This window comes from Agelaius tricolor, unplaced genomic scaffold (genome assembly GCF_023055355.1).
Source record: "Agelaius tricolor isolate 1412-34295 unplaced genomic scaffold, bAgeTri1.0.p SCAF_1, whole genome shotgun sequence".
In the NCBI taxonomy this organism is placed as follows: domain Eukaryota; kingdom Metazoa; phylum Chordata; class Aves; order Passeriformes; family Icteridae; genus Agelaius; species Agelaius tricolor.
Window position 1 is genome coordinate 21,835,597 of NW_027269261.1, and position 24,888 is coordinate 21,860,484.

General features: G+C 41.3%; 1 protein-coding gene across 2 annotated transcripts in view; it reads left to right on the forward strand.

Moving 5' to 3' along the window:
- PTPN14 (protein tyrosine phosphatase non-receptor type 14) overlaps positions 1-24,888 on the forward strand; it is a 110,471-nt gene that overhangs the window by 79,610 nt on the left and 5,973 nt on the right. For both annotated transcript variants that reach the window (XM_071426187.1, XM_071426177.1), the window contains exons 9-18: positions 817-904; positions 1,569-1,651; positions 3,977-4,034; positions 7,248-7,326; positions 8,978-10,467; positions 12,896-13,039; positions 14,063-14,281; positions 17,336-17,464; positions 18,394-18,628; positions 20,585-20,748. In XM_071426187.1, the coding sequence (XP_071282288.1) occupies positions 817-904; positions 1,569-1,651; positions 3,977-4,034; positions 7,248-7,326; positions 8,978-10,467; positions 12,896-13,039; positions 14,063-14,281; positions 17,336-17,464; positions 18,394-18,628; positions 20,585-20,748 (2,689 nt within the window). The remainder of the gene's footprint in view (positions 1-816; positions 905-1,568; positions 1,652-3,976; positions 4,035-7,247; positions 7,327-8,977; positions 10,468-12,895; positions 13,040-14,062; positions 14,282-17,335; positions 17,465-18,393; positions 18,629-20,584; positions 20,749-24,888) is intronic.

Sequence of the window (24,888 nt, forward strand, 5' to 3'; positions counted from 1 at the left end):
TTAAAAAATGTTAGTGTTCCCTTTTCCCCGTAGCTCTGGTTTTGCATATGTAATTTTGAGAAGGAATTAGATAATCCTTTAATTGGGCCAGGTGACAAAAGCAAGAAGTTTCTTTACATGTAGAAATGAGAGTTAGTGCTGGGATTCTAACTCTCTGGAAATATGTACTGCAAGCATCCTGCCATGACATGAAGAGGAATGCATGCTGCAAACAGAACAAACAAGTCCCTTCCATACCCGTAGATTGCATGCAATGTACGCAAATGTCTGTCAGCTATTTGTAAGAAGATTATAACTCAGATCTTGGGCAACCTCACAATTACTTGGGAAAAAAAAAATAAAAAGATTGCAAACATAAGGCCAGAGTATTAACATGGTATGCATAGCCTACATAACCATGTTGTCAACTTAACCTTCTTTAGCAAGAATTAGCGCTGAATGAAAGGTGGAAACGGCATTTGGGGAGGAATGACACTTAAAACAAAATAATTCTGCTACATGTCACCAAAATCAATCAGTTCCAAAATGCCACAGTTCAGTAAAATGGTTATCATTACTGTGTTTTCAATGTGTCTTCTATTGTGGGTCTTCAAATTCGTATTTTTAAAGACAGCTTTTAACTCTCCTGCTTTGGGTTAAGAGCTGTTTAATCAGAACCTGATTTCCTTGTTTTCCTGACCAGGTTTCTTCACCAAAAAGTTACTGAAAACCTTTCCCATAAAATGAGACTGATGTTGACTAAAGGATTCTTACTGTGTTTGTGAAATGTTTGAATGTATGTGTTGGCAAACTCCAATGCATTTTTTTACTCTGCAGGTGGAATGACATTGGGAATATTGCTCATAACAAGTCTTCAATTGTTCTAGAGTTGATCAACAAAGAAGAGAATGTACTCTTTCACACAGTAAGAAAAAGATCTGATCAGTGTCATCATGAAAGCTACTTATGTAAAAATAAACCTTTAAAATTCTTTTTTCCCAGAGAGGCTCACTTGCATAACACCACCCCCCTCACATTCCTGTTGTACTTTATGCAGAAAGAGAAATTAACTTCATTTAGCTACTAATTTCTGTGTTTTCTTCCAAGCATCCTGAAATGTCCTGTGCTGGGAAGTCTGCAAAAAAACTGAAGTGCCTTTAGAATGGCATAAATACAGCAACATAAGTAGAAACTGGGAATGAGCTACCATATGTGTACATACTGGAACTCAGAGGGCCACGAGGCTGTTCTGTGCTGTGTAAAATCACTCCACATCTCCCTGAACCAAGGCCAGTACAGAAACTGGACCAGCAAGCTTGAGCCATTTTATTGCTGCAGTCCCCCCATACTGTGCCTTAGCAGTGAAGTGGCAGTGTGTAAATGCACACCACTGGGTTTCAGTAATCCTATGCCATCAGTACTCTTGAGACCACTAGATGTGTTCTTGGGAGCCAATTCCATGGCAGACCATGGAATAGGCCATGGGAGACCTTACCCAGCATTCCTGCAACTGGATTTTTAAAAAGCTTTTGTCACTTCTTGGTAAAAATAACAAAATAATTTTTTCCTATTTTTTCTCATTTTTAAAGGATGATCTTGAAAATGCTAAATATATTTCACGTCTCTTTGCATCAAGACACAAGTTCTACAAACAGAACAAAATCTGCACAGAGTGAGTACTCTTGCTTCACAGTTGCTTTCTGACACCTTGCTTTGGAATTGGTCTGAATTTTGGCATGACTGGTTTTGTTTGGTTTTGGGGACTTTTTTTCTTTTCTTTTTTTTTTGGGGGGGAGGTGATGTTTGTTTTTGGTTTTGGATTTTTTTGGGTTTTTTTCCTAGTCACGTATGTCAGTTATTCTTCTCCCCTTTCCCTTTTTTTCTGGTTTTGTTTTAACCAACAGCAAGGACAGATGGTTGGGAGCCTTGTGAGCTTTGGTGCTCCTCGCGCAGCCAAATCCTACAGGGAGTCTTGAATTGGAGGTCTTGGTGTCTGCTCTTGATAGCCTAGAGTATTAGCCTGAACTGGAGTGAAAGGTGACATTGGTCAGCATGTCAAAATGTGAGCTGTAGCAGCAGATGCTCTGCCCATCCAGCAGATAAAGGTGCTGGAGAGTGGAGGCTGTCATCTTCTAGTTTGGGCAGGATGATTTATCTGCCTCTTATGCATGCTGAACAAGGAAGGACACCTGGGTGTGTTAATCTGCGTCGCTGTGCTGCCACAACACAGCAGAGATTGTAAATCTAAACCTGAAGTCTCCTTTAGGCTCTGGTTTGAGCACTTTCTTAGAAACTGGCCTTGAGCTAGTCCTCTCACATAGGTGGATTCCTTCTCACTGAAGGAGGAATTCATTAGGCTTTAGCTTTAATTCAAAAGTCTGTTTCTTAGCTGAGATGTTTCATTTGTACCAGCACACATTTTCAGATTGAGATAAATTTGGCTTTCAAAAGGTTAGATTTTTGAGAAATTTTCATGGTGTGCTGGGCATGTATAACAGAGAACATTAAATTCTTGCAAAACTTACCATGAAGAAGTCTCATCTCTATCAACAACTCTAGTTAGAGCTGGACATCCCATCTGTTCAGCTGGGTAATGCCATCTGTTGGAAAATAAAGCCAAAATGGTGAGGGGAAGATTGGAAGGTCTTTCATGTGTGCCCACATTATATTGACATATGGTGAGTTAGAGCATAGGAGAGTCCAGAGAGGTGAACTGCTTCAAGTGATCTTTTCACTTACAGAAAAGAGATGTTGGTTAGATTTTACATGTTGCTTACAGTTCCTGGGAAGTGAGTGAAAGACTGGAAAAGACATTTCTTAGCAGCATATAATGGATTTCAGTAGTCCAATACTAATTTCAATTTTAATGGTTCCAGAGGGATTGAATTCAAAGGGAGCTCCTGATTGCTTTCCCTGTGACAGTCAAAAAAGAAAACAAAATACCATAGTGTGCCACCTTGGGATATTTCCCCTTTGAAGCTGTGTTGGGGTCAACAGAGAGAACTTTCTGTTGCCAGTCACAATCCAGACTGTAGAAGCCATAGCTTCTGATCATGTTTCTTACTAAACACTGAACCATAAGTATGTGGGTCCTATGAAAGTGTTGTATGTAGCAAATTCACAGGCCACTTGCAGATATTTGGACTAATAAAGGTAGGGGATGTCACAAAGTCAAAGAGGGAAATAACAAGTTTCAATGTATTTTGGTCATTAGAACTGCTCTCCTGACCATGGTCTCATGTGGTATAAGCTTGTGTGCTAGAGCTTCAGATATTGATGACAGCATATGCCAGTGTATGTTTTCTAGCCAAATAATTTTCCTGCCCTCTGTGTTAAAATGATAGTTGTTTGTTTTCCTGTGTGCCTTTCCTCTAATTGCACATAACATCATTCACCAGATCAGAAACTGTAAGAGGACAAATTCCACCTTTCCTCTCTTCACGTAAGCACTATATTTCTACCTCCTTTCAACTTGTTTCTTTCCCTTTCTCGTATTTTTTTTATCTCCTACACTCCTTGCTCCTTCCACTGCACCTGGCTACTCTAACATTGTATGTGGCTCTGCTAGTATTGTCTAACCAGATGTTTTTTTTTTCCTTTTCTTCCTGATCTGTGTGCATTGCTTTGGAGTGATTGCTGTCAATTTCATAACATTGTCCTTGTGTTAATGTTCACATTAAGTCACCTGAGATTGTACCTGTCTGCCATGTTCAGTTTTTTACTTAAGAGACATGTTGAATTCATTTTAAACCAGAATTTTTCTTTCTTGTGTTTCCATGTGAGCCAAACAGGATAATGATCAAAAGGCATGTATAGTTTGGAATGGGAACATTTCCTGTATTTAAAGGAGAACCTGAATTATTTTCATTTATCCATATATCTGAAAATCTCAGTAATGAGCAATATTAACAGATTCTTCACATCTTGTTTTTCCCATTCATTCTTGACTCAGAATTGAGATATTGTGGTTTCTATCATTTCTCTTTTTCCTCCACAGACAATCAAATTCTCCTCCCCCTATCCGACGACGGCCAACCTGGAGTAGGTCATCTTTGGTACGTGCCACTGTGAGGTCTTTAAGAATATCTATACCATTTCTGATGGGATGAGACACTGTGTAAGATGAACGACGTTCTAAATTTCAACTAAGCCCATTAACTCATTTCTTGTTGGCAATATGATTGGAATGAGTTTCAAGGGTGTGACTGCCCAGATTGATTAACTGGATAATATCACCACTGAGTAGTAAAAATTACAGTCTTCAAGGCATTCTATTTTTATTTGCCATGCAGAAACTGAGCATCTTTTCTGCTGCATTGAGGTTATTTCAATATGTAGAAAAAATAATCCTCTAGAAAGAGTTTGAAGTGTCTTGTTCTCTGTGCATCAAATCTAGTCATTACAAAATGTTGCATTTCACAGTTCTTCAATCCTCATGTTTTTATATAAAGACTACTTACAATTTAGCAGCTTCTCGGGTTAGGACCCTATTTTATGTGTAAAATTACTGTTAATTTAAGTTAAACTATTAGAATCAGTCAAGATTGTGATTCAGAGTTTTTCTTAAATTGTTTTTATTTCTATTTAACTAATCCCCAGAAACACTATCAATCTGACAAAACTAGGTGTTTTTTCCTGAAATATTTACAAAAAAAATTCATATGTTAGTCTTTTTTTTTTTCCTCCTGTCCATTCTAAAGAAACTCTTTTTGGATTAAATTTCAACATCTAGTATGTCAGTATTTTTTCATCTTATTTAACCGATTCTGAATTTCTGTAACAGTAGCACTGCTGGTTCCTTGGACAGAGGGCATTATTATCTCTATGCAGGTTGCCAGTTTTCATGTGTGGTATAAGTTGTACCTACTTTGTAGACCTTTCCAGAGTGAAAAGTCCATTACCCTATTGCTGCCTGGCAGAAAGGTGATGTGGGCAAGTGTTTTCTTGACATTTCCACACAGTGTGGTTACAGTTTGTGAAAATGTTCCAAAATTAGGCTTAAGCAGGTACTGATTTTAAGATAGCTTTATCCTTGCAGATTTCAATGCAGGTTATTTTCCTGTGTGAATGTATAGAATCCATTAGATCTAAAGTTGCACTCTCTGTGTCCCAGGCACTGGCAGGAAAGCTGCTGTAGCTGCCTCCAGGTTTCTTTGTCTTTCCTTTGTTAAGGTGTCATGATGCAATACACAGGCTGTGTATTGCATTCTCTGTAGCATATTTACAATATTTTTGGTATCTATGTTAGAACCGTGGAAATAACCGTGAAAAACTGACGGTGAAAAAAATGAATGGTGCTTTGCATTTTTATGCTACAGCCTCTGTAATATCATGAGGAGGGAAAGTGAGCTGCTTTCTAAATTATATGTGAAAAATGGAAATCTGCTCTTTCAAAAGAAAAAACAAATCGTGCTGACACTTTGTTTTAAGCATAAGCATGCAACAAGCTTTAAATCCCCAGAATCTCAGGAAGATCAAGAGGAAGAATGTGGGCTCATCAATTGAAAAAAGTGCACTGGGCTGCTGACTGCTCACGGTGAACTTTCTGCTGCCTTTTTCATAATTGTTCTGCTAACTTGTTGGAACAGTTCTCTTTGGGAGGAAAAAAAAAGCCCTCCTGACTGTTTTCTGAACTGCACATACCTTCATACACCTACCTATTCATTTGTCTTGTGTAGCAATAAATCAGTAGGCAGAAATGGGAAGTGAAGTGGAATCTTTTGGGTGAGGCTCTGCCACTTCACTAGGCATCATGTTCTTTGCTTTCAGATCAAGACCCTTTATATGGTTTTGGCATGGTTTCTGCTGTCTCTTTTTCCTGTCAGACCACCCAGCAATGTTGGTTTTCCAAAAAAAAAAAAAACCCTCAGTGTAGGAGATCTTAATATAATGGTATGTTTAATTACCTGATTTTTTAAAAAAATAAGTCATCATTAATTGTTGTTCTGCAGACCCCAGGGTTCTCTTTTTTCAGAGGAGGCAAATGGGCCTTAGAAAGATACCTTTCATAACATCTATCACAAAGAAAACTGTCTGCTCCAGATGTATGCATTCTTAGTAGAAGTCACTTCTCTTTCCTTGCACTTTTTCTTTGCCCTCCATTTGTTAGGCTTTCCAGCACCAGCTCCAGCCTCAGCTCCTCTACTAAAATTGTCAACAGCAGTCTCCTTGGCCCAGGTTGTTCAGTGAGACTAGGGTTTTATACCTTTGGAAGCAGTTCTTGTAGCAAAAATACTTCTTGCTGTTTTCCAGCTCTGGCTTAACACACCTATTTTGTATGCAAGAATTCATACTGAGCTCGGTATCTTTGATTCTTATTCCTTCTCACCATTTACATGGAAAATGTAAATCTTACCCCTTCCCCACCCCCTCTTTGCTAGCAAACTTGCAGGGTGCTTATTTGGTGCATGTGCACACAAAGGCAGATTATGTGGGGTTTTTTGCCTTGGGCATCCACAGTATTCCTTAATAGTTTGAACTACGTGAATCAGCCTGGATGAAAAGCCCTTATTCTGCTGCTAAGGAGAATGAGACAGGAGTGTCTTCCTTGTCTTTCTGCTTACTTCATATATTGAAATATGTTTTCATAAACTTTGCTCAGTGACACCAGACAGGACATTGCAGAGCAGGTGGCAAAGTAGAATTGCTAAACACATTGGTTTACCAAGAGACAAAGCTGGGGAATACATCATCAGCTCTGATTTATTTTCTGTAAATGATCCTGCTGATTTAATACTGAATTGCCCCATCTGGGATTTGCATTTAAAAAATTCTTTCAGTGCAGGTTATTGGAATAAACTCGAATTCATTATCTAAGGAATTCAATGTTTGTGTAATTTACAGAGTTATTTTAAATCCATATGTGGTCTTATTGCGTGTATAACAGTGTCCTAAATCCTTGAATTTGTTCCTTGTCTGCTTTTGTCCTGATTAGATGTCTGTTTTGTTTGGGTTTAATTCTTCAAGGGCAAGGGCTTTTAATAAAAATGTGAAGAATTTTAGAAGAGCTGAAATTAGGGATGTTGTTTTCTGAAGTGGTTGAGAATTCTAAACTGGTCAGTTTTGGACTGGCCAGTTTAGATTAGTAACAAAATTTAGCAAGGAATTTACAAAAAGTTATTCTCTGTTCTATAAGGAGCTGCCAAGATGTGTTTTTGGCTGGGTAAGAAGGAGCAGTATTCAGTGGAAAGGGCACAGAACCATTTTTCCTGTTTCAGTTGCAAAAATTGTGGCTAATGCTTTTTTATTTCCTTGTGCTTTTATTTCAGCCAAGACAACATCCTTTTATACTGCCTCCTATGCATGTCCAGTGTGGAGAACACTACACTGAAACACATAATTCACAAGGTACTTAGAGCATATATTTTCCCTTTAATGTACTTCAATTTTATGTGTATGCAAAGAAGCTCCTAAGCCTTATATCCAGATTTATAATGCCATCATGGTCAAATGGGAGCTGCTGCTGCATGAGAACTAGCAGTTTTATAGTTAATGTTGCAGTAAGTCTTCTGTTTGAAGTCCAACTCCAGTTTTCAAATTTCCCTAAAATATCCGTGTGTGATTATATGGACCTTAAACTTGGTATTCCAGTTCAGTGAACTGAAAAAATAATTTCTGAAGGGAATGTGATGGCTGTACTCAAAGGCAGTGCCAGCTGGGGCCAGGGAGAGAAACCGAGTGAGGGAAAAGGAGACAGCAAAAAGCTTTTACTGTAGGAGAAATCATAATGTCCCGTTCATGAAACTGTATCTGTGGCCAACCTTTTTTGCCGATTTTTCACCACCATCTGCCTGCATTGTTAGCCTTACAGACACAAGGAGGGTTAACTGTTTTCACGCCCATATTTGACAAATAAATTCTTTAAGAGGTTGTGCCAGGTTACTTTGATCAAGTCTGGGAATGGAGCCCAGCCCCTAAACAGCTTGAGTCTCACACCCTTAACCACCCCACCTTTTGGAATACACGTAGCCAGGTCTGTTAGGCTGCTGTTCTTTGCAATTCATGAAAGGTGTAGCTGAAGTACTCTCAGCAGCAGAGGAACTCTCAATCATACCTGTTAATGTTTTGGATTGTGGGGTCTGACTATTTTTAAGGCAGAATTTGGTAAGTTTTGAAAGGAGCCATTTCGTAGAGTTCCTTGCATACAGTAGACTTGAATTAGTGGCTACTGCTGTTCTACTGCGAAGGTGAGGCTGTGAAGAATATTCTCAATTTTAGAAGACTTGTAAAATTCTCTTAGTTTTACAAGAGACTTTTCTACATTTTCAAAGAACTCGCTGATTTCAGAGTTTGGGAGTACTACTCTTGTCTTACAAGATTTTCAACAGGGACAGACTTGCAGTAAAGTTGTGATCCAGGATATGATCTTTATTGTCTTGATTTCCTCTCAGGGCTTTGCTGAAGCATTTAACATTCTATAGTGCATCTGCAGGGTGGTTTGTTGTTTGGGTTTTTTTTTCCTTTTTTTTTTTTTTTCACTGAGCTTTGATCACCCAAATGTGTCTTCAGATCTTCAAAACTGTTGATTGGTCTAAAGTAGGATTTCCAATTTCACAGTCCTCTGCTACTCTAAATCTCAGACAGCCATGTATCAACAGAAGAGACAAGAGAATTTTTCAGGTTAACCATATGCTTGCAGTGCTGGAGTTTTAAGGTGCCAGCATCAGTGAACCCTTTCATGATGCTAAGGGAGGAGATGCCCCTTTATTCTTCCTTGCCACCTCAGGCAAAAACACTTCCTCTCTTTCCCCTTTCATGTTTCCCACAAGGATCCGAACTACTACCATGTTTTGCTAAGTGTTGGGAATGTTTATGTTGGTAGCTTTGCTTTAGTTCTATTTTGATGGCTCAAGGATGCTCCCAAGACCAAACATTCCCTGCACTTGTGCACTAAGCTGTCTCTGTACTCACTGGTGCAGACTGCATTTGAAGCTTTGTTAGCAGTGAATAAGTCCTTGTGGGTTAAAATTGTCAACATTTCTCTCTCTGCTCTACACAGATAGCATTTTCCATGGAAATGAAGAAACTTTCTACTGTAGGTCTCAGACCAGTTTGGATAGGTGTCCAATGGACTTCAGCTACTTGAATGGTAATGGACCCAATGGGAGTGTATGCAGTGCCCACAGCATGAACTCCCTCAATCGCTCACAGAACTTCATCCAGGCATCTCCAATGTCCTCAAATCTGAGCATCCCGGGGAGTGACATCATGAGAGCAGACTATATCCCCAGCCACAGACACAGTGCAATCATTGTCCCGTCTTACAGGCCAACTCCAGATTACGAAACCGTGATGAGACAAATGAAGAGAGGGGTGATCCAGATGGACAGCCAAAGTCAGTCTTTGAGGAATCTCAATATTGGAAACACACATGCTTACAACCAGCCAGAGGACCTAGTTTACAGCCAGCCTGAGATTCGAGAGAGGCACCCTTACACGATCACCTACGGGCCCCAGGGGGCTGCCTATAACAAGCCTGTGGCCCCGTCTGACCAAATGAACCCCAACAATGCTGCCCAGAATAAGACAGCAGCCAGCGCCATATCCCACACAGTCAGCACCCCAGAGCTGGCCAACATGCAGCTGCAGAGCGGCCAGAGCTACAACACCACCCACATGCTCAAGAACTATCTCTTCAGGCCCCCGCCTCCGTACCCGCGCCCACGCCCCGCCACCAGCACGCCCGACCTGGCCAGCCACCGGCACAAGTACGTCAGCGGCAGCAGCCCCGACCTGGTCACCCGCAAGGTCCAGCTCTCAGTCAAGACCTTCCAGGAGGACAGCTCGCCCGTGGTGCGCCAGTCGCTGCAGGAGGTCAGCGAGCCCCTCATGGCCGTGAAGCACCACGCGGCCGTGAACAAGCGCCACAGCCTGGAGGTCATCAGCAGTATGGTGCGCGGCATAGAAGCCATGGCCCTAAAAACTTTAAACGCCCCCCTGCCACGCAGGAACACTCTGCGGGAGCAGGTGCAGCCGGAAGAGCCGGTTCAGATGGGCCATGAAGTTCAGCAGGTCCCTCACTACCACCACAAAAAGACGTTTTCCGATGCCACTATGCTGATACACAGCAGTGAAAGCGAAGAGGAGGAGGAAACACAGGAATCTGTGTCCCAGATAGCAGCCCTCCATGAGAACATGGAGTACAGTGCTCAGCTGCAAGCTGCCTTGGCTAGAATACCAAATAAACCTCCTCCAGAGTACCCTGGGCCTCGTAAAAGTGTCAGCAATGGAGCGCTGAGGCAGGACCACGTTAGCATTTCTGTGGCTGTCGCCAGGGCCAAGGCCATGAGGCCGGGGCCTTCCAAAGCCATCAGTGTCTCTCGAACTGATCAAGTGGCAATAAATGGGTCTTCACTGGGGCCCTCTATCTCGGAGCCTGACCTCACCAGTGTGAAGGAGCGGGTCAAGAAAGAGCCGGTCAAGGAAAGGCCTGTGTCTGAAATGTTTTCTATTGAGGACAGCATTATAGAAAGAGAGATCATGATGAGGGTAAGTGCCTTCCTCTGTTGCAGTGGCTTCTTGGAAATTAGTAATCACACAGGTCAACTTCCATTCTAGAAATCTGTTGGGTCAGTAAACTGCAGGGAATGTGTGGGTGGGAAGCTGTGGATTTGCTTAAAGTTGGGAAATGTGATATTAAGTGCCACATACAATTTGGTTTTGTGGGCTATCAAGAGGGTTGATCCCATGCACTGCTTGGGCTTGTCTGTTGCCTCAGCTGTGCCTCTTTGGCTGGTGGCCAGACCTGTGTCTGACCCAGCTGAGGATGCCACCGCCCTGGCAGCAGTGCTGGCTGGAGATGGGTGGATGGCAGGGCAGTCATCTGGGGATGAGCAGACTGATGGCAAATCCCCCCTTGATGCCTGCTTCCCTTTAGGATTTGAGGGCAGGGCGAGTCTGGAATGCTGAGATGGGTGGGAGGTTATGTTTTTGGCACTGGTGTTTTATTCGTCCTTTGCAAGCGTGTCAGGTGAAGTATCACATAACATAATGGCAACTCAGGATTTTTTTCAAATGATCTTTAATTCCCTTCCTGCCTCTTTATGTAACATAGATCTCTGAATAAAACCCTGGTAGCCCTAGAATATGGATTGTTGGTTTTGCCAGTAACTGAGGAACCGGATATCTAAATAGAGAAGCAGCAGATGTAGAGGCTGTGTGGTTGAGCATCTGGATTGTTTATTTTGTTAAAAATGCACTCAAGTATGAGACGTAGGGTTCTGTTAAACTTGCAACAAATTTAAAATAAGAAGTATTTAAAGGCAATGACAGAAATATGAGGGGTGCTTATCCCTTAGTGACCTACATGTATACCTGGTGTAGTGCTGTAAGCAGTGCAACTGCAGTCACTGAAACCCAAGTGTATGCTGTAGTTCTCATTTTCAGCACTGAGGTCTGAAACAAAAACAATTCCTGAAACAAATTAATAAAGCACCTATATGGTCCAAAGCAGAAAAGAGTTTGTAGTGTACTAGATCAATAACTCGCTAGATTTAAATACTACTGTCTATTCAAAGACACTTTCTAAACATATCTGTTGCTGTTCTTGTCCATTGGGAATCCTTATGCTGATGTAACTGTTAACAGTACAACCTGAGCTACTAAATTGCAACATGGAGACTGAGTTTAGCCCTTGACAACTCCTAAATGTAAAATAGAAAGTAAAAAGAAAAAAAAGGGAAGTAAAGGGGCAGCCTAGGCATTAAGCTTTTAAGGTGGTTTCAGCCTAGATCAGGAACCTTGACATGTGTGGACCTTTCTTTTGTCACAGGAATCAGGTGTTATATTAATGGTACTTTGGTGACCTTGATCTGTTAAGCACAGACTTTCTTCTGTTTCACCTTTGAAGTAGTAAAAATTAAATAAAGTTCCCAAACAAAGGGAAAATACTTGCATTTCCCTGCTTTCAGGGAAAGAAAGAAAAGCTGGAGTGGGTTTGGATGTTTGTTTTTTTGTTTAGTGCTCTGGAGGAACTCAGTGGTGAGGAAAAAGCTCACAAGGTTTTGAAAAATCAAGGCATATGCATATGTCTGAGGGCATTCAGGTTCCATCATGTGTTTCTAGGAGCTGAGCTTGGCTCATCTGGTGACCACAGCTTCCATATGTGCTGAAAACCAGGCACCCCTTCTGCTTATTCCTCCTTCCAAATCCAGCAGAAAGAGCTGTTAAGGAAATGGAATAAAATATTCCTAATTTGGGTGCTTCTGGAGATGCTCTGTCTTTTTTGATGCTTCAGCTCCCAGTGGCATAAGGAGGAGGCAGCAGGATGAATTTAAAATTCATGCTCTGGTTCGCCATGTCATACCATAATATGATTCATGAATATGATAAATAATATCCCTCCCTGGCTGCTATTGCGTTCAGTTTCTGGGACATGCAAGCTCAGTTTTTAGTGCAGAATATATCATGGGTGCTGTTTGAAATACCATAAAAGCTAAGTGCATCAGAAGACTTCTCATTTTAAGCATTATCATCACAGAAGAGAAACAATGGCCTGTGTTTTAGTGTTTATTGTTATAGATTGAAATTATTGCTTTTCAAAAGATGCCCCAGGTATCTTGGCTTCAGTAGTGCTACTTTAACGTAACAGGGTGATGCTTTGTGTGTCCTGCATCCAGCATAATGTCTGCAGGAAAATGCTTGAGATTGTATTTGTGTGTCTTTTGATGGCATGTAAACTGTATTACATGCTGGGATTGCTTCTTTGAAATTAAAATTCTGTGCTCATGTAGGAGCAGGCCTTTGAGGAATAACAGGAAGAATAGAGGTTGTATTTGAATTTACGATGCTAATGGTGATCATCTGCATTCCTTGGCCAGAGAGTTGCAGATTTTGGAGATTAAAAAAACATTCCAGCATTTTACTGGCATTATAAATAATCACACAGAGATGAAAACGTGCCTTTTCTTGCCAAAAGAATCTAGAAAAGCAGAAGATGGCAGGCCTGGAGGCCCAGAAGAGGCCCTTGATGTTGGCAGCACTAAACGGACTCTCAGTTGCTAGGGTTCCAGTGCCGGAGGACAGCCAGGATGAAGTCACCAAGGTGCCAATGGATGAGAGGGTAAGATGGAGCCTCACAAAATTTTGTTTGTTCTCTTTGTTCCCAGCAGCATGAAGTATCTAAAATACTAAAATCTGATTTAAAATATGAAAAAAAATTTCTCTTATAAGTTTTCAGAGCCATTAATGCAAAAGGTCTGTGGCTAACACTGTATGTCTTTGAATGGAGGCAAAGAATCAAATGTCTTGGACATTTACTGAAGTCAGTGAAAATGGAGGCTGTTGTGTTTCACCTGACTGTACAATGTCATACAAGATTAATCTGTAAATATAACACTTTGCACGTTTTTCACTTGGTTGGGTGAAATGCTGCAGTGCTCACCCACAGAAACTGTCTTTCATGTTCTGATACAGATAAGGAGTTTGGTTAATGTCTCTAACGGGATTAATTTCTTAAAAAAAGAAGTTGTTTGCCTCCTGATGTTTGCACACACGGGTGTGTGTGTGTGTATCTGGAATTTCAGATATTAAAAACAGTTGCTGCTGTTAAGATTTGAGAAGCAAATTTGCAAAGAACCTTTCTGGTTTTCTGGATAGAAATTTGCAGCCTTGTGTTGTCTAGTACGCAGGGAGTAGAACTTCACCTCTACCTTGTCTCTATGTGGAATCGTGTTCAACCACAGGCATTGCATCCTTGTGAGTTAGGCAGTATCTTGAAAATGTGGGCCACATCACACTTCTTGCAGTACAATCTTTTTCCTGGAAAAAAATTAAAATATCTATTATGTTGAAATCATCTATTCATACCGAAATTCTTACTGCACCAAGATTATTTAGCACAGGTTTGCCTTTTATGCTATCAGTCTTCAAAAATGTGGAGGTGGAATGTAAAATTGTAAAATTTGCCAGTGGTTTCACTTGGTAGAAATAAGTGTGTCATATTTCCTCAGATAACTGCAGAAGAAGTGAGTGAGAGAATGCTGTGGCTGTGTATTGGAATTCAAAGAATGGATGGATGGGTCTAGTGGTGAATGCTGTTCCCAGAAGCATTAATGGGTTGGTGGTCCTTTCTGTTAAATCCTAGTGCAAAATCTTGAGGAGGAAGCTGGAGGAGGGGATGGTGTTTACAGAATACGAGCAGATTCCAAAGAAGAAGGCAGATGGGATCTTCACCACTGCTGCCCTGCCTGAAAACACGGAGCGCAACCGCATCAGGGAGGTCGTTCCTTATGAGGAGAACCGAGTGGAGCTGGTGCCGACCAAAGAAAACAATACAGGCTACATCAATGCTTCACACATAAAGGTAAAGGCTTCCTTGAGTTTGGCTTGCCAAATGAAGGTGTGCTAAAGCTTTGTTTGCGTTTCTGGCTGCACAGCAGCATCTTCTGTACCTCAGGAAAAGGTTTCTGAAAAGGTTTAGGGTGCATTGTTATACCTTTTTGTGTCACTGTGGGTATCTCTAAAGTCTCCTATCAACTGACATGCATAAGTTGATTTGATGCTGGAGACTGGGAAGTCAATTTAGAGAGGCATCCTGGCTTTTTTGTGCCCACCTCTGCCAGCTTGTTGTGGAAGGACTTTGCTGGTTAGTGTAGAAAGAGGTGCCATGTTTCTCAACCATCATGAGAACGCATTAGATCAGCGCCAGTACCTGCAGTGTGATAAAGCAATGTTTTAAAGTATGCACTGACCTTACCAACAAGATCCCTGCATCTCTGACTGGGAACTGCATTGAACTTCATGTTTCAAATTATGTTTTGAACAAGAAACTTCAGATTTCTTGTTAATTCAATGCAGAAATAATTAAAGATACAACCTGACTGTTTTTACAAGCATGGTCAGTTTTAACAGTGAACTATGCTCCAGTGACTGCAGATGCTTGTTTTTCTTTAAGCTTCCAGCAGTATTTGCAAAGTCCTCTGTTGGCCTTTACTGTACCCTGAGAGAAGTAACAGAAATCCTCTGCATCAGATGACAGATATTGTTGTAAGAGAGGATTTTCTGTGTTTTCTCATTGTCAAAATCCAAATTAAAAAGAAATAATTCAAAAATAATGAATAAAACATCCTGTTAAATTAATATTTTCCTTGAGTAAAAGCCTTTTTAAAGTTTAAAGAGACTTGCTGGCCTTGGCTGTGATTTACTGTGTTAAATCCTGGTGATTCAAATCTGAATTTTTTATCTGAATAATTTCTGAACCAGGATCCTGGCAGTTTGTCACTTCTCTGCATAGCCTGGTAGGAAGCAGATACTGAGTTTTTGCATAATCAGACATTGCTATGATGATGAATTTCTGAGCCCCAAAATTTCTACCTCATAGTAGGTGGAGAAAAAGAAGATATTCCTAAAGGATGCTATTTTCCCTGGCTAGTTTTGGGCCCACATTTTCTCTTGTGTGTTGCTGTTGGACACAGACACATCTTGTGTCCATGGAGCACCCAGGACCAGGCAGCAGTGCTTTGATGCCTGACACAGGGCCTTGGCAGGGTTTCCCTCCTGCACTTGGAGCAGCGCTTTCAGAAGCCAAGCAGATGTGCTTTTGCTTCGAAGGTGAAATTGCATCTGTGAAATTTACCTCAGCAGCATAGTGTGTGCCTGTGTTTTCAGCCCAATATTTAATTTTTAATTTCCTGCAGTTAGGGCATTAGAATGCAGTAAACATTCCAGGCATCCCATTCCTTTCAGACTATTTATGGGCCTTTCATGTCATGTGCCAGGAGGCTTGGACCAGGAGTCAGTAGACAAAGAAAACTCCTCTGTCATCCTGATAAGATCCATGCCTGGAGGATTCCAGCTCCCACTGCTTGGTCTGCAAGGCCCACAGTTTAACAATAATTCTCTGCATATTTACCATGGATCATTACTGTTAAGATACAAAGGTCATCATCTATACCAAAGAGAAAAATAGTAATTAAATATATGAAGACTATGCACATGGTTCTTAAGAGCACTTCATCTGACTGACTGTGTCAGGTCAGTATTGACTTAAACAGCTCAGTAAGGCTGTACTAGCACTCCTCAGGGCTGTGCAGTCTGTATTAATCATCTAGTACAAGAACTTAAGAAGTCTAGCACCCTTGGTCTTGCTGTTTTTAACCATCATTCAAAAAAGAAAATGCTGCATAGTATGAAATAAAGAAAAGGAGCTGTTGTAGAGGGTAAAACAGTTTTCAGTGAAGTGAGAAACTTGTTATCATACAAAAACTATGTTATTTACAGGTGTAAAACCCCAAGCATCTCAGATTAATAAACAGTTGTTTGACTAATAAATAAATTGATTTTATTTCTGAGAATGTATTCAAAGACTTGTACCTCAAACACAGTATGTGGTTGAACCTGTCAGAGTTATTGATTGTTCCTCGTAGCGTTGTCTGCCAGTACATTGATATTTATGGATGTGTCAGCATTTTTGTTGTAAATCTTCTTCTCTGGGATTTATAACTTCAGGAGAAGTGGCTCTGGGCTAATAAACAGAATCAGGAGGCCTTAGACTAAGAAGGAAAAATATTTCAACTTTCCAAATAATGAGTTTGGCTGGTTCTTCTGGTAAACATATTTTTGAAATGATATGTAGTAGTTCTAAAAGCACTTTGTTTTTGTACCAAAAATGTTAGAAAAAAGATTCTGTAAGCTTTTTCTGATGTGAAGCAAATTGTGTCATAAAATTATGATTTTTTTTAATACAAAAGTGATTTTTTTTAAACTGCATCTGTCAGTTAAACGAAGCAGTGTTTTATACTTGGTAACTGCAAGGCAATGCTGGCCCTATTTAGGCCACTTCAGAATTTACAGTCTGTAAATCTATGTGTTAATGCTTTGAAAAGAATTTCATTACCTGTCATGCAAATACACAAATACTTCTGTAAGATGTGGTTGGTAAACCAGTTGTGTATTGGGAAATAGATTTACATGACTACAGCTTTGGGTTATTTTAAATTTATCATGGTGTTTGAAAGACATTTGATGTGCTGCATTTACTCAGTGGTAGTTTTCAGGTTCTGAACTGAAAAACCCAAGGTGAGTAAAATCCACAGATTTTTTATTTGGTTGGTTGTTGGGGTTTTTTTTGTCTGTATGATCCAGATGCAATGGCAAGAAAGAGGGCATTTAGACCAAAGCTTTATGGTTATGGGCATCAAGACAGGACATGGAAGCGCTGAAGGTTAGCACTGAAGGTTATGTTTTGTCAGATTTGCTCTTATCAAAATGATGATTTTTGTTCACAATTTTAACCAAAAGTAGAAAAACAAAGAAGTAAAGATTTCACTGTAGTTCTTTTATTTAAAAGGCAGTTCTGGCACAGACACTGCTGAGAATTCAGGCACTGACTGGTTGTTTCTTTTTCCCTTTCTCCCAGGTGACTGTAGGTGGAGAGGAGTGGCACTACATTGCTACCCAAGGGCCCCTGCCACACACATGCCATGACTTCTGGCAGATGGTGTGGGAACAGGGGGTGAATGTCATAGCCATGGTCACAGCTGAAGAGGTATGTGAAATCACAAAATAGTTCTTTCTGATGTGAACCAATCTCCTATTATCATCACTTCCCACTCCAGTAACCTGTTTTTCGTATCAACATCCCCTTTTCCTCTGGCTCTGTTTGAACATATGCCTGTACTGCTCTCATACTATACTTCCTAACTTCCTGACACTCAGTTTGGCAAATGCTGAAGTGAAACAAGCAGGAGCCCTCCTTCCCTCTGCTTGGGCCAAGCCAAACAAAGATGTTTCCATTGGAATGTGAGAGCACTGAACTTGCTCCTGGTTAAAATGACAGAGATTTCCACACCATCCAAGGCCAATTCTGTATACCATCACTCTTATCAGCTGAATAGAGAACAGAAGCTGTTGTTTCCATAGAAGTGTCCATGAAAAAAAAAAAGGCAAAAAACCCCCAAATAAAAGCACCCCACAACTTTTTATTCTTATGCCAAGCAAAGCAGTTATTCCTATTGTAATCCAAGAACTATGTGCTATGTTGTAAAAACTGGCACATGTTGTTAACTAACACCGCATTCGGCTTCGTGCCTGGCTGCTTTCAGCAAACACAGGGAGTAGCAGAGCACATCAAGTCACTGTCCAGTTCCCAAGGCTGATCAAGAACAGACACTTTAAAGCTGCTGAAGAGATTCTCCTTCTAATTAAAGGAGAGTCTTCCCCAGGAGGAGAATATTTACCAAGGTGTTTTAGGCAGCTGCTGTCTTTTGTCACAAGACAAGAATCTTCAAGTAGTTTTACACTTAAAAATATTATATGACTGAGAGTTTTAATGGGTATTTTCTTAACTTTGTGGGATGCTCCTTACTCTTCCAATGCTTTAAAATAAGAATATTTGGTTTATCCAGAGAGATTTACACCCTTTGTTTGTAGAGAATTGCAGAAACTAATGGCTTTTTGTCTTGTTTTGTTATCAAGGAGGGAGGAAGAAGTAAGAGCCATCGTTACTGGCCTAAACTGGGCTCTAAGCACAGCTCAGCCACCTATGGGAAGTTCAAGGTGACAACCAAGTTCCGCACGGACTCTGGCTGCTTTGCAACTACTGGTCTGAAGGTCAAGCATCTTCTCTCTGGGCAGGAGAGGACAGTGTGGCATTTGCAGTATACTGACTGGCCAGACCATGGGTGTCCAGAAGAAGTCCAAGGCTTTTTATGTAAGATTCCTTTATTTTGCATAATAAATCAAGAAAAAGATTGCTTACACTGGATTCAGTTCACTGTACCTAGTTACAGCTGGGACTGATATCAGGTGGTTGCTGTGCTATACACAGGCCTCAACTGGGTTATACTTTGCTGCAATTTGGAGGAAAAAAAAGAAAAAGTGATATTCCAGAGGTAGGAGCTAAAGTGATTAGCAGGAGGAAAAATCCAAGGCAGCAGCAGTGCCAAAAACTCAGGAAATTATAATTAATGGGGTACTTCGGTTGGTTGATCTGTTGGTATAACTTACTGCCATTTCCTAACTACTTAATGAATGCAGGAGATAATAGGCTGTACACAAATGTGATTAGAAAGGTCTGAGTGAGAGGATCAGTTGCTATTGAAATAAGGTGCATCTCCTCCAGTTTTCCTTTTTGCAAGAGAGCAGAGGGCTCTATCACACATGCAGTGCCACCCTTGTAACCACAGGTACCCAGGCAATGCTCAAGGGCCTCCCCAATTACATATGGTCCTGGCATATGCTTTTCTGAAAATACAGCAATTATATTCATCTGTAATGTGTCAATAACACTTCCTGATTCTTACCAAGTAATAAGCACTCCCATATTAAGTAACAGGAATTCAACTAGTATTTAACTAAAGACACATCTCTGGCAGTACAGTGGGGAATGATGCAGAAATCTTTAAATTACCACTGAAGGAGTCTGTACATGGTGTACTGATGTTTTGGAGATGCCTGTCATGTTAGTTCCTGAAAGCTTTGCAGCTGCAGTGTTGCTCTGTGGCAGCCAAGGCCTCTCTCAGGAAGATCCATTAGCTCCTCTTCAGTTTTGCCACAGCTCCAGTCTTTAAGTGATGCATTCTCCTTTGCGTGGTACACACTGCATGTAAATACTGCATCCTCCTTTCCCCAGATCTGTCACCAAGGCAAAAAATAAAAAATGTCATTTCAGCTTCAGCAAAAGAGTACCAGGGAATCTGTCTTAAGGAAAAGCTATTGCCCAATTCCTTGTTTGTTTCATACTTTGTTTCTCGTACCCTGTAGCTGTGTTTGGGCATGGCAGTAATTGGAACCTGATTGTCCCCATTTCCTCTCTCCCATTGTTTGCCACCACTTGGAGTCCCATTTCCCTGTGTGCATTGAAATGCAGCTTTTCTGACGTTGGTAGGCCTCCAGCCCCATCCTGCCTGTGGGGAGAGGACAGCTGGGGCTGCAGTGCCCTGACACCAAGGGTCGGAGCAGGAGAGCTTGGCTCAAGTCTCACTTCCCACTTGGAGTGCTGGGAAGCCAAGTGAGCTTTCAGCATGTGAGGATCTCAGCGTGGTCTGACAGCAGGATGTGTTGAATGATGCTAGGACAGCCACACAAGGCAGCTGTTCCTGAGCCCCTAGCTTTCTACAAATGGCTTCAGGGAAAACAAAGCAGTGATCTCCCAGAAGGGCTTGTAGCTATTGAGAAACAAACCCTGAGCAGAGAGAGGGGGGAAAGATTCTGTCAGAGTCTAGAAGAGAGAAGGAAGAGAGGAAACAGGGCAGATGGACGCTTGCTTCCCATGTGATACTGGCTTTGACAGGCAGTAGTTTCAATGGGACTTAGCTGTTGTTTTGATCCCAGCCTGTTAATAGCAGGAATTGCTGTAAGTAATGTCTAGAATCATCTGCTTAGGGGACCTGGAGATTTGCAAGGGGGAAAACAGAATTTAATTTTTTAAAAGAACTATTTAATTTAAAGGAGCAGACTCCCAAGTAATAATTTACAACCAGCTGGTACTTGCTGGATGCAGTGCTGCTCAGTGCACCCTGGCCAAGATAATTATTATGTTGTAAAAAATGTAAGTTATTGCCACTTTGACAGAGAAGAACTTTTCCACACTCTTTCCCCCTCCCCTCCTAATTTTTACATTTAGAGATGTAGATGTTTGCAGCCTTGCCTGCTTTTTCCCTTGCAGCTTACCTGGAGGAGATCCAGTCGGTGCGTCGGCACACCAACAGCGTGCTGGACAGCAGCAACACCTGCAACCCTCCCATCGTGGTGCACTGCAGTGCCGGCGTGGGCAGGACCGGCGTGGTCATCCTGACAGAGCTCATGATTGGCTGCTTGGAGCATAATGAAGTAAGTCAGCTTCCTTTGCAAACCCCCAGCTTATCCCTTGCCTAACTGGCTACATTCCTCAGGTTGAAATTAAAAGGCATTGAAGTGCTTTCTTTCTGTTACCTCTGTGAGCAGGACAAGGACCTTAAATGTGATGGGCAAAGATTCCCCATGGCAGGTTACTTGCTGTAGTTTTCTGTATAGTTGATATTATTTTTTTATTAGAATTATTTTAATATATTCAAAGTTAGGGCCTTCTTCCCTCTTTTAAGAATTTAGTCTAATCCATACCTGTATTTAATTAAAAGTCTAGAGACAGTGTGTTTACGAGCACTACCTGAGAGAGGCTAGAGAATAATGTCCTTGCTCTTTCAAAGGAAGTTTTCTGCTCTCTAAAGTCTCTCCTTGGGCTCCTTCCTCTCTCTTGTAATCGCACCAGGAATGAAACTTAACTGTGTTTTAAGAATAAGTGTATTTATGTATTCCTGTGGGGAATAGGGCTTTAGGGTTGCAGCCAGCATTATGAGTAACACAGTCTGGAGTTAGGAACAAGTGCCCCAGTAGAGCAACCATGGGTAACAACCTAATTTTCATCTGTCACTGGGAAACTGTCTAGGAGGAACATCACATCTTGACTAACAGTGTGCCACACAGTTTGCATGACAGCTGTGGAAACCAGGGGTTTCTCTTGCCAAAGAAAATGCTCTAAGACCAAAGCTGCTTGTAGAGATAAGGATGCAGTAAGAGTGACAGACATATATCATCTGCCCCTTCCAATAATCAGCCACTGGGTGAGTCCAGGGAAGACTGAGAACTCCAGCAGCTCATCATTCTGGAGTTACAAAACCCCTACAGATCCTGGGCTCAGATCAGCTGGGACAAATCTCCAACTCTGCTTGGGCCTCACTGAAGGTGAAGCTGTCCTGTAGATATATGTCACAGGGGACACTTTGTTCTTTTGCTTTATATTTGGGGTAGAAAGAGAAAAGAGGAGGTATCCTGGCCAAGAAAAGCCACTGGGTGAGTCCAGGGAAGACTGAGAACTCCAGCAGCTCATCATTCTGGAGTTACAAAACCCCTACAGATCCTGGGCTCAGATCAGCTGGGACAAATCTCCAACTCTGCTTGGGCCTCACTGAAGGTGAAGCTGTCCTGTAGATATATGTCACAGGGGACACTTTGTTCTTTTGCTTTATATTTGGGGTAGAAAGAGAAAAGAGGAGGTATCCTGGCCAAGAAAAGGCCCATGGGGATGTGGTTTGGGAATCCAGCAGCTCCCAGTGCTGACTGCTGCTCAGTAGCTGCTCCATTGTGGAGCAATGGCTCCAACTCTTGGCCCTGCTTGACTTTTCCTTATGCACTGACACATGGAAGTGACTGCTTCTGTTGTTCACATGGCAGCCACGAAATTTCTGCTTTCTTTTCCAGAGGAAAGCTGGAGAGTTAAAAGAGCCATCCTGAATTGCTTGTGAGCATCAGTGTAGCTTTACAGCACCCTCTATATGTGCACAGAAGCAAACTCTAAGGGTTGTGCAACAGGGTCTGGCCACCTCTGTTTACAGAAGTCAGTCTGTGGTTTACAGAAGTCACCCCTTGGGCAAAGAGTAGCTTTGGCACCTCAACATCTAAGCATGGGGGTGAGCCTTGACATCATTCATATGAGCTTTCATCAACTTCACTAGGCCCTGATGGTAGTGCTCAATAATAAGGGATTTCACTGATATCCCTTAATTAAAGCATTCTTTTGTCTTGATTAATAATGAAAATCATCATTAACAATAAATACAATTTTCATTAAGGACTTCGTTTCTCTAGATTGTACCAAGCTAATGTTTTTGATGTGTTAAAACCTAATTTTAAAAAAGTATTAAAAATCTTGACAGTATGTTTTCAGTTTGTGACAGATTCTGCAAAGAGGACTTCCTTTTCATTTGTTTATTTTTTACTAGAATTGGTTGGGGTTTTTTCTTGAAATAAAATTATTCCTCACTTAAAATGTTTTAGTCTTAGGAACTGGTTTTCACAGAAATGTTCTAGCAAGTAAATGTATTAACATTTTAGCAGTGAAGAAAAATCATGAGGGAGTTTGAAAATTTTAATGAAGAGCATTTTGAAAAACCTGCAGCAGTGCTGGAACAGAAACCAGAACTCTTGAGCCTGAGGTTTCAGGTTCAGGTAAAAAGTCATGTTTAATCAAATTCTGTACAGCTTCAGTCACTGTGGCTTCTGGGCAATGGCTGGTTGAGTCTAAAGCTGTATCTCATTGCAGGGATAGAGTTTCAGTAGCTGCTGCATGGCAAGTAAATGTCACATCATTACATCCTTACTGCTGTAGACACATAGTATGAGAAAGTAATTGAGAACCTGCTCTATCAACTTTTAGTCCAGACTTGGCACTGGGACATTAACTCATGAGTGCATCTGCAGCATGCTTTCACATGGGAGAGCTTTGGTTTGGGAGGCAGAAATAAGTAGCATTTTAGTTCTGTTTGCAAGTCCCAGCTTAGCAAAGTATTAGGTGTATTTTTTTTTTCTTTTTTTTTTGACATGTACATGGTAATGAAGGTGAATTTAGGGATTCTCCTTACCTGGAATCAAATACTAAGCTGGCTATAAATAGTGAGACTAAATAGGCAGGATGGGGTTTTCTTCCATTTCTGAGATAGGGCAAAGCCATCTCCATTTTGAGGAGGTGCATGGATCACTGTGTGCCCACTAAAAGCTAATGAAAACCTGAGAGAAGAACATTATGTGCAGGTCAAGGCTGGCCTGCATTTTTGTTACAGTTGTTCAGGTGAGATCAGGTTCCACATGACTCTGCTCAGCACAGACCATTTCATCAGCATCTGAGTCCACAGGGAGGCCTTCTCCAACTTAGCCAAGTTAACTGGAAAGAGCTTCCATTTTTCTTTGCACCTGTTTGATAATAATATGACATTACTCATCTCAAATATTTACACTCGTTAACTCTCTAGAGATGTCCTTTTATAACAGCTTGTTGGGGTATGTGGCAGAATATTTGGCCTTGTTTTCAGAAAGTGATAGCCTATGAGTTAATACTTGTTTACATGGAATGGAGATTCTGAGTTTTTTATACATGGACAGAAATGGATATGCAGCGTGACTTTTATTTTAAACTTTCCAGGAAACTTCAGATGTCCCTGGAAGCAGATTCCATGCTCAGCTGGGGCTCCAAGGCTTAGCAGCAATCTCAGTCAAAAGACTTGCTAAGCTCCTCTTGGTGTTTCTGCAAGCAGGCATTACAAAGTGCAGTTTATGTTGCCTGATAGGGTCGCTGCTCTTCAGTTTTATATCTTGACTTGCTTAAGAACTTCCCCAAAACCAGTTTTGTGTCTTAGTGCTCACGTTTACTGCTGCCATAGAAGGTTTGTGTTCCTCAGCTTGGCTCACATTACACGCTGCTTGAATTTGAGCCTAGCAGGCTGAGCTTCATGGCTCAACAACTTCTCAATAGCTCCTTGTGTACCTGTTGTAACAGATAAAACACAACAGCATCATAGGTTTCTGGCTTCCTAAATGCCAGAAATCTGATGATAGCATCCTAATGAAATGTGCAGTGATTTCTAACGCTTCAGCTCATGGGCCTCTGTTTCACAGAACTCATTTGGTTTTGAGTCAGACCATTATAGGCTGCCTGTGCCTGCTTAATGGGGTTAGTGCTGTGCCTTCCCAGTGGCTTTCCTTATCTTTCCTTATCCTTATCTTTCCTTATCCTTATCTACTTACTGGACTTTAGTTCCTGTTGCAGAGCATTTTCAGGGCACACAAGTGAGTTTCTTTTGGGTGAAACTAAGGTGGAAGATGCCTTCTTGGAGAACCCCTAATATGTCCCAGTGGATATTCAGTAGGTGGCAACAAACTGATGCTGGCCTGGAGTCTGCAAAACACATATTGTGGATATTGGGTCCTTGTTTCACTTTACAGACCTATTTCTCCTGGAGCACTATTTGCTAGCATACACTTGGCTGTGGCAGATAAAGATGTTGGAGTTTCTGGATCTTTTGGTGGCAGTGAGTTCTCTTGCCCTTCAGTGAAAGGATCTGTATCTTTGCCTGTGCATTTAATTTTGTCCACAGAAACTTTGTCTTCTATAAATATAGTATAGTTCCCTGTGTCAGCTAACTGATATTTGAGACAGTG